At 41.2% G+C, this 9582-nt stretch overlaps 1 protein-coding gene across 1 annotated transcript in view; it reads right to left on the reverse strand.

The window, feature by feature from the left end:
* The window catches only part of LOC111665068 (chemokine-like protein TAFA-5), a 45009-nt gene extending 43145 nt beyond the window's left edge, over positions 1-1864 (reverse strand). Inside the window, exon 1 of the mRNA XM_023419940.2 lies at positions 1165-1864. Coding sequence (XP_023275708.1) covers positions 1165-1255 — 91 coding nt within the window. The 5' untranslated portion in view covers positions 1256-1864. The remainder of the gene's footprint in view (positions 1-1164) is intronic.
* Between the last annotated feature and the right edge of the window lie 7718 nt (positions 1865-9582).

Below are 9582 nucleotides of genomic sequence, written 5' to 3' on the forward strand. Positions count from 1 at the left end.
AGATTGTAATTTTTATTATTACATCAGTGGCTTTATGTTGCTCTCTGCGTTTTATTTTATTTCTCAGTATGTTTGGCCATTGTCCATGTTTCTGGTGCATCTGTGAAACAGCTTGTAATGGAAAAGATTTACCTGAAATTAAGTTTGCTTTATTTGCTTTTATTTTTTCCTTATTCTTGTTCTTCGTGTTTTTCTGTTTTAAGTTGTAGTTTTTTATATTCTAAATGTGACCTATTGCTGTATGGGTTTACCTCTAATGACAAGTTAATTAATCTTTGATTAAGACCTGAAACAATTACTTGATTGACTGACTGACTTTATCACCGACTCTATAATGAAAATTTATCAATTGATGAAGATTTTAAGCAAAAACTTAAGTGATTTGCTGCTTTTCTCTCTTTTATATCATAATAAACTGAATATCTTTAAGGGTTTGAACAGCTGGTTGGACAAAAAGAGACAGTTGAAGACATCAATCAGAGAATAAACAATTAATCAATGAATTGATAATGAAAATCGTCATTAGTTGCATCCTTACATCTGATTAAATTGTTCTGTCCTGTCAACAAAAATGCATCTTGTGTCAATCAAATTGAAATCTTTGCAAAACAGTGAAATTAATTTAAGCAGATTACAGTGTGTGTGTGTGTGTGTGTGTGTGTGTGTGTGTGTGGCACGGTGAGATAGTCGGGTAGAGAGAGGCAGAGTCACAGTGTTTCCTCACTCTATCATTTGTCTAATCTTTCTGGATTCTTCCACTAAAAACCAGCGGAGCTTCGCCAGAGCTCAGTCCGCTTTCGGAGCGCCACAGCCCGGGCCACGAAGCACCTGCCCGAACCAAGGACCGGTGTTAACTGTTTCTGCCGCTTCATCTGTGTCTCCATCTCCCGCCCTTTTTTTTAATCACCATATCGTCCACTGCTGCACATGCACGCGTTGACAGGTGCGCAAAACGTGCACATGCACGCGCACATGTATGGATTTTAACCATGTCACAAAACACCACAACTATCTGAATAAAAACATATTCTGTCTTTTTTTACACCTTTTCTGTGACCTGTTGAGACGTTTTAAACACTCAACCTTACACAAACACACACACACACAATCAATCAATCAATCAATCAATCAATCCCAAAGTCAGCAGCAGACTATGAGCCGTACCTTCTCTCAGGATCTGGTTGTGGAGGAGCAGGAGGAGCAGAAAGCAGACCGCAGCGGCAGTCAGAGCCCAGGCCAGCCGGAGGAGCTGCATGAGGGAGAGCTGCGAACCGCACCGGGCGCCAAAAAGTCCAAACTGAGATTATCCGCAGGCTGGTGCCTCCTCACGACGCCACATCCATCCCAATCCGATCCAGAGGACGGAGGCGAGAGACAGGTGGCATCTCCAGGATATGAAACCACGCGCGAGTCTGAAGTGACAAATCCAGAGTGGAGGAGGTTTTAAGCAGCAAAGAGGTTTTTCTTTCCCTCCCAAGACTCTCCGGGTGAAGCTGCCGGGGGTCCTCCTCGCGCTACCCGGTGCGTCACGGTGCGCAGTGGCGACCGGTAGCAGCTGCAGTAGCAGATACCCGGGGTGATCCCCTCCACCGCAGCACTTTCACCAAAATACAAAATCTGCTCCAGGTGTGAGGAAGTTTTCCAGTTTCACAGCTCCCTGCGCTTCGGATCCACCAGGACTCTCCGTCCGCTCGTCCGCGTAAATCCCCCCAGAGGTGGAAGAACCGACACCGGGCCCGGCTGGAGCTGTTCAGCGGGCATGTTGCACGTTCCCTCCCCGCTGGGTAGTTCGCTCCTGGTCGGTGCCCGAGTGGAGGAGGAGGAGGAGGAGAGGGAGGAGGAGGAGGAAGAGGAGAAGGAGGAGACGCAGCTGCTGCCTCTTAGTGTGAAGATCCGCTGTGATCGGCAGCTTCCACACCGACTCTCTCTCTCTCTCTCTCTCTCTCTCTCTCTTCATCACGGAGTGACGTCACACCGGTTACACTAACGTACGTCTCGGGGCAAAACCACCAACCAACACGCTGAACCCGAAAGTTTTATGTTCACCTGTGTTGGAGGGTTGAATGGCAGTTTTTAATTCAACTTCTGTTGCCACTAACGAGACACCGTTTTAAGATGCAATTAGTAGTTAATTAACTGCTAGGCTAATAAACGACCTCGGCTACTAGCTTCAGGAATCAATACTAAGTCGGTAATAATAAGGAACCGCTGACCTTCGTTGTAGTCTGACCAGGCAAAAATGGAGACCTGTGGAAACTGATTGTGTCTCTTCAGCCTCGACCACCCGCAGTGAAAGCAACATGGCTAACGAAATACGACCGTTACTGAACAGTTCAATTCTGCACTTTAACGCTACAACTGCCCTTTCCGTTCCTCGTACGTACGATTTTGTGCAACTGACCAACCGAAGAGACAATCTGCTTCCTGTTTACGTCGGCTTGCGCATGCCCAGTGTACGTGAATAGTCACGTGCTATACGTTTTCAGGTGTTAGCTTGTACGTTTCAGACACGGAGCCAGAACCAGAATATTTACTCTCACTGCTTAATTACTATTTATTATTAGCTATATCCATTCATTAAATACCCAATTTAAACACTTTTTAGCTCAATGACACTCTCCGACAGAATGCTAAAAATAATCTTAAACAATAGCAATTTAGCTAGTTTACACGGCACCAATTTATAACACAAAACATGAAATGAAACAAACACCAGCCTTGTGCCTCTATCAATCAGGTGCTGAGCGACCAAAAGATATCAAATGTACTTTTAGAAAGCAACATTACCGTCTCGACATTGTATTTTGAAATAAAAGCATGACCTTCACATTAAAACCAGCGGAACAAACAAAAAACATAAGTTTCATTAAATATTTATAAAACAATTGAACATAGGCAATAAATTATGAAATTATGTTTGACCATATTTAAGGTCATTTACAAAAGTCACCACCAGCTGCTGTTTGCTGCTGAGCAGATGAACATAGTGGAGCATTTAGCAGCTAAAGAGCCAGATATTTCCTTTAGGAGGTGGTGGAGACCAAAAACAGAGCTAAAAGAGAGGGAACAGCGGATTTACATTCATGAGGTGGACACAAACACAACTTCAAATTAGTGGTAATGCTGCTCTGTAACTGCTAGATTTAGTAGTGTCAATAGATAAATGTTTGTTCACCTTATCTCCAGGTTTAAAATGTATTGAAGGTCTAAATCCCTCCAACTATTCCAGGCATCATCATCATCTTCATCCAACGTCTGACACAAATCTGTGTGAACAAGTGCTTATCTTATAGGCACAAGTTATTTTTTCTTTCTTCATGAGCTCTGGAAAAGCAAGAAACCAGCTTTACGTCACTTTCAGTAACTTCTGCTAATCCAGCAGCCTCAGTCGTCCTGCTGCTTCCTCCATCATCCACTGACACAAATTTTTTTTGTCAGATATAATCCTCCTCTCTGTAAACAGTCTGTGCTGCTGTTGTTGAAGGAAAGTGTACATCCTCCAGTTGTTGGCGAGCAGCTCTGACAGCATGAGTTACTGCAGTAATCTACCAGCCAACGACTATTTTTATGTTTCCCCTGAACTCGCACGTTCTTGTGATCCAACTATGCAATCTGCTGCTCATTACTTTATGCTCTAATTACTGTGTTGTTTACCATAAAGTAATGAATTATTCACAGCTACTATAGAAACCGAGGCTGCAGTCGGCACATGTATGTTAAGATACAAACATGGACTCTTTATATGATTAAATGACATTTTCATACACTTTTAATGTAATATGTCAAACTATATATCTAGCTTTGTATATCTGTATGTTTACTATATATTTACGGATATAAGAAAAAGGAGTTGCATATATGGAGTCTTGGGTCTGCCACAAGAATGATTTTATTGTGTTTAATTATAAAAAAATAACAAAAAAGATATATTAAAAAATATCCAAGTGAAGTAAATAAAACAAATTTGATTGAAGAGGGGTATTTCCATTTTTTTCACCACTTAAAATATTCAAATATATATTTCTATACATCCTAAAAGAAGTATGGTGTCTGCAGTCATTATCTTGGCAGACAAATCAATTGATAGCTGAAAAAGTCATTACAAATTAATAAATTAGATTTGTATTTAGGCTATATAATGCATTACTGAACTAAAAAAACAGATGCAGGTGAAAAATCATAATACCTCATAATAGATATAATATATTAGATTTAAAGATAATTAATATTAATGTAAAATTCATATAGTTAACCTTATTATAAGTTAAATTGGGATTCATTTTTTGCATTTAATAATAAATAAATAGTACAGTGAAATAAATAGTGCAGTAGATAATTTACTAATTTGATTATGTTTTGATTATAATTATCATTCAGTTGTTTATCATTCAATAATACAGTAATTAATCTTTTTTTAAACTATCAGTTTATGGATTGATTACAACTGACTGGTGTAAAGGTTGATTATTGATTATTCCAGTGGCAGTCTACAGGTGAATACAGACAAATATATTCTCAAGGAAAAATGAATTTACATGTATTTTAGATGATCAGTGACATTCCTATAAGAATGGTTATATCAGTAAATTTGTGCAACATAAAAAGCTCACGTTGCTACAGTACCGTAAAGTTATAATAGTAAATACAATATCTATAAAAATATATGATATATGGGATTAATAGACGGATGATCTGTACATTAAAGCAAAGAGGTGTCTGGAGACGTTTGATGAGCACTCAATCTCTTCTGAAGATTCTCAGGCAGAAACAAACATTTGTCCTCCATGTTGAGTGTTTGGAGCAGAGTGATGTTTGATGCTTGATGGAGACGTCTGACGATGACAGCAGCAGCAGTGTGTCGGCTCTGCAGCCTCCCGCTCCTCTCTCTGAATGAATCCATCCAGCTGATTGATCGTTCAGCCTCAGAGGCTCCAGGTTACGTTCAGGCTCTTATCAAAGCTCTCAGCAGCTCCCCGTCTGTCAGACAGACTCCATCACCGCTGCCCTCCTGCTCTGATCTGGATCTGTTTCCATCAGGTCGCGCTCCCTGGGCCTGTGGCGGGAGCTGATTATTGCTGATGTTTTCCCGCCATCGATTGGCTTTCCGCGGAGCAGTCAGTCAGCGGCCGGGGGTGTCGTCTGAGACGAGTCTGGAGAGAGAGATCAACACAAACACTGTCAGGACTCATCTGGTGTCTGTAGCAGCGCAGGAAATGAAAACTGTCCATTTGACAGGATGGAGAGTCAGGGGGCGATGAAGACGGTTCAGGCCTGAAATCAACACCTGACAAATAACTGCAACCACCAACTCTGACAAACTCCCAGCCCACATGCAGGAAAGTGAATCTGGATATCACTTCATCTCTCTGAAGGAAGCTGAAATCAAATGGTCAAGTGTTCGGGACGAGTTTTAGAGTCCTACTTTTGTCATAACCTCCTGGGAAACAACGGTTTATGTTATTAGTAAGAAAGAAAAGGAACAAATCTTTTCCACTGAGACACTTTGGAGTTAGGTATGGACCAGGTCTGCACTGGTTCGCATCTCTTCTAGGATCCAGCCTCATCCTCACACTCTGAGTCTGACGTCGCCTCCTGCCAGTGATTGAGATGAAACAATTATAGTCTTAAGCTGTTTCACAAACTCACTGAGCTCTGAGACAAATTTAGCTTCCAGTTAAATAGCGCAGGTGATCACTGCCCACCTGCGCCCGCTGCCGAGATCCTTCAAAGCCGTATACTCGACTCGACTGCTCCTCCACAGTCCTACAGCCTGACGTGCCATCTGTACGCACCACCTGAGCTCCACAGAAATAGTTCATTTACCAGAGGCAGACTCTCCTAAGTCCGGGACAACTGTTTTTGTTACGTATTGATTTAAATACTTCAATTCTAATTCATTTCTTGTTTTGTCTACGGTCATGCAACCCTGTATTTTGATACTGAACATATGTTTAAATTTTTTGACTGAATTGGTCCGAACACGTCCGGCCCTATAAACATGGCTGTCGCTGACTGACTGACTGAGTGATGAAGTTACACCATTGGTCGACAAACTGGAAGTTGGAGGAGACAGATACATTTACTGTAGCTCCACCATCAGCTCCCAGATGTAAAGAAGGCTGTAACTGATTTACTCAACAAAAAGAGAACATTTTAGTGTGTTTACTTTGGTCCAGATGTACCCGGACATGGACTTCAGTCAGTGTGGTGTAAGATAAGCTCAGAAATGACATCTGAGATCTGTGAGTATTTTCTTACTGTTTGATTTTCCGTCTTTGGTTCATCAGTGTGATGCGACACAGCTGCGAATACACAACCAAGCAGAGTGTTCGCTCATAAGTGATGAAAACTGACTGCGAAACTACACCAGTTATCAAATTAATGTGAATGAAGAAAGATAGAAAATTTGAATTAAAGTCCAACCTCAATAGAGTCAACACCATGTGCTTCCATTGGTTTTGAAAGCGAACTGATGAATGAGTTCTCCTCTTCATTCTGCTGTTTGCAGAACAAACACTGAGTTTTTTTTTTTCTTTTCAAACATGCTTGAACTGAGAGAAGTGTGTCGACTTTTTCTGGTGAGGACTAAAGTGTAAACCCCATTAAAATCCTCTGGGTTTTTTTTTTTGTGTGTTTATTTCATGGAAATCAGCTCCGTGTGCTTTGCCATCAAAACTCCTACAGACTGTGTAACAATGATTTTCAGCAGGCGTGAAGGAAGCTGAGGAAACGCTTCACTCAGCATGAAACAAATGCAAATTCACCCAAAAAAACAACAAAAAAAAAAAAAACCACCGTACAATCAAGAGGAACGACACAGCTTGCTTTAAATCGAGGAGCGTTTCTTCTGATTCCTTCGATGGAGAATCTTCTTTAACTCCGAGCTGAGGATCAGCGTCTGTTTGTGTCTTTGTTGTCAGGGTTTTACTTTGTTCCTTCAGGAGCCAAATTAACTCGGCAGCAGGGACAGATCCACTCTGACAAATGCTGTTTATTTGGTGATGAGCAGGAAATGTGTGGAGCCGGCAGACAGCTCGCACCTGAGACTAATGAGCGTCCTCGTTTTTGCAATTCACAGCAAAATACAGAGACACACACTCACATGCTTCCGGTGCCGCTCAGATGCCTCATTTAAAACTTTTCCCCATTAATCCAAACATTAACGTCCTCAAACGTCAAACGTCTGTCATCAGCCTCTCAGCCCTATCTGTGTAACAGCACTGCTAGTTTGAGTCCAGCTGTGTGTCACCTCATACCAGCTTGTTTGACGTCTTGTTATTGTGTCATCAGGATCGAGCTCGGCTGACAGAAAGTAAATGGTTTTTTTAAAGGGGCATTTGCAAGTTCTCTCTGCTGTCGAACGTAGTTTCTCTCTGGGAGCAGGTGGTGGTGATTGTCGCTTGACAAGAGCTTCGGCCATCGTTACGTTTGCAAGACAAGAGGTTATAATACGTCCTCTGAGCAGCGCTACGTCTTCGGGGCAGATAGGAGGTTACAGTGAGACGCTATCAGAAAGTGAGGCTAGCTGGCTAGCATGCTAACTTCAGTAGGGGAAAATGTCTTCTAGACTGGTAAGTAAGTTGGTCTTTAGTGTGTTTATGTTTTATGTTTCAGTTGATATCCTGTACTTAAGAAGCTTATTGTCAGAGTTGGGCGTCTGCGTTTGTGAATGTGTGTGTGTGTGTGTGTGAAATATGAGTCTCTGACAGCAGCAGCCTGATTACACACAGCAGCAATAAAAGCCTAAGTATCAGTGATTAAACATGACGGCAGAGCAACACATTTCATCAGCATGTAAGTTAGTGAATCACAGCAGACGGAAACCTGAGAAACACTCAGGTCAATCATTTAAACTTGCGCTGCTGTCGAACATAAAGAGACACAAGCAAACCACGTCTGCGAACTTCAGCTCAGCCACATGTTGAAGGATGTTCGTCACCAGGGAAAGTTTTATTTCTAATGTTTTGGTCCTACATCCACACTGAGACGGCAGTTAAAGATAAAGCCGTGAAAATATTTGCGTATAATGTACAACACGTACACTTTTTACTTATTTTCCGCTCTCCACATCCACAGCAGTTCATCGCTCAGCTTCTGTGCCGATGCTCCTGCCTGCTTCTCCAAACTCTCCCTTTAATGGCGCCGACAGGAGAAGTAGAGCCAACGGCTGTTTATCTCAACGTACCAACTCCTAATTTTGGCACAACAGCAGTGGATGGGAGAAGCGTATTAATTTGCATTTTCTTTTGCAGGTTTTGCATAAAATTTCTGCCACATTTGGATGAAAACCTAATGACAAACAAACAGAGTTTCCAACTGGCAGAATCTCCAGTGTTGTTTTCATTGAAAAGTGCATTTTTTTAAAATATGGACGCCAACGTCCCAGTCAAGATTTTTTTCTCTTTGTACTCCTCATCTGTTTATCCGCTATCATTCTGCCATTCGGTGCATCTATCGAAAATATAATGAGAATAAAGAAGAATAGAAGAATAAAAACAGCCTTTAAAATGAACTTTTTTATTCCTCTGACCTTTATGTTTTCCTCACAGCTTCATATTTGCAGAGAAACTTAATCGTCCATTAAACGATTAATTTCCACTTCTGCCTGCAGTGAAGATGAGCGATGCATTTTTTAACAGAAAAAAAAGGGTCTTTAAAACAAGCATAGAGAATTACAGTACAATATTACAGCTGTAAAACAACACTAGGACTTAAACATTGTTGACTGGTGGAGAGATAGAGCTGAAAGAAGTTTAATGTTCCCATAAAAACAGGAGGATGCAGAGAATGAAACTGGCCTCAGGTCAGCGCTGAGCACATTTCATCCAAATTCAATCTGAAATTTACATTCTGTGTCTTGTCATTGCTATGCAGAGCACAGGGTTTCTCAAGGCGACACATAAAATGTCTGAGAGAACTATCTGCATTTCTGCGCACGGGTCCGTCAGGATAAATATACAGAAATTATGAAATAAGAAGCAATTATGAGATAAGAAAGCAAGGATATCTCATGTCAAAATGTTCAGTATTTGATTAGGAAAAACAGAAGCGAGATTTACCTCAAGGCAAAGAGAGTGTGTTTGTATAGCACCTTTGAACAAGAAGGAAATATGAAGGGTTTAACATAAGACATAAAAGGCATTAAGATAAGATATAACACATACACATGAAAATAAAGAAGGAGGATATAAAAAGATTAAAAAATAAGGTAAATTAGAATGAGACAGATTAAACAGGAGTATAAAAAAAATGTACAATGCAGCTGCAGTAAGTTTAATTTATTTAAATGCCGTGGAAAACAGAGAAGTCTGAAGCCAAGTTTGTGAGTTTGTTCCAGATATGTGGAGCATGAAAACCTGAAAGCTGCTTCTCCGTGTTTGGTTTTGACTCTGGGGACATCACACAGACTCGCCCCGGCCTTCGGAGAGGACTGGACCGGTTCATAACGGAGCCGCGGATCAGAAATGTATTTTTGCCCTAAAGCACTCGCTGCTTTTTGAACCAGCAGTCGTATTTTTAAGTCAATTCACTGACAAGCTGGTTCACCACTTTGGAAGAAAAAAAAAAAAGCCTTGTCCTCCA

The sequence above is a fragment of the Seriola lalandi genome, unplaced genomic scaffold (assembly GCF_002814215.2).
Source record: "Seriola lalandi dorsalis isolate HSWRI2012SDOR001 ecotype SW California unplaced genomic scaffold, Sedor1 jcf7180002054614, whole genome shotgun sequence".
NCBI classification, from domain to species: domain Eukaryota; kingdom Metazoa; phylum Chordata; class Actinopteri; order Carangiformes; family Carangidae; genus Seriola; species Seriola lalandi.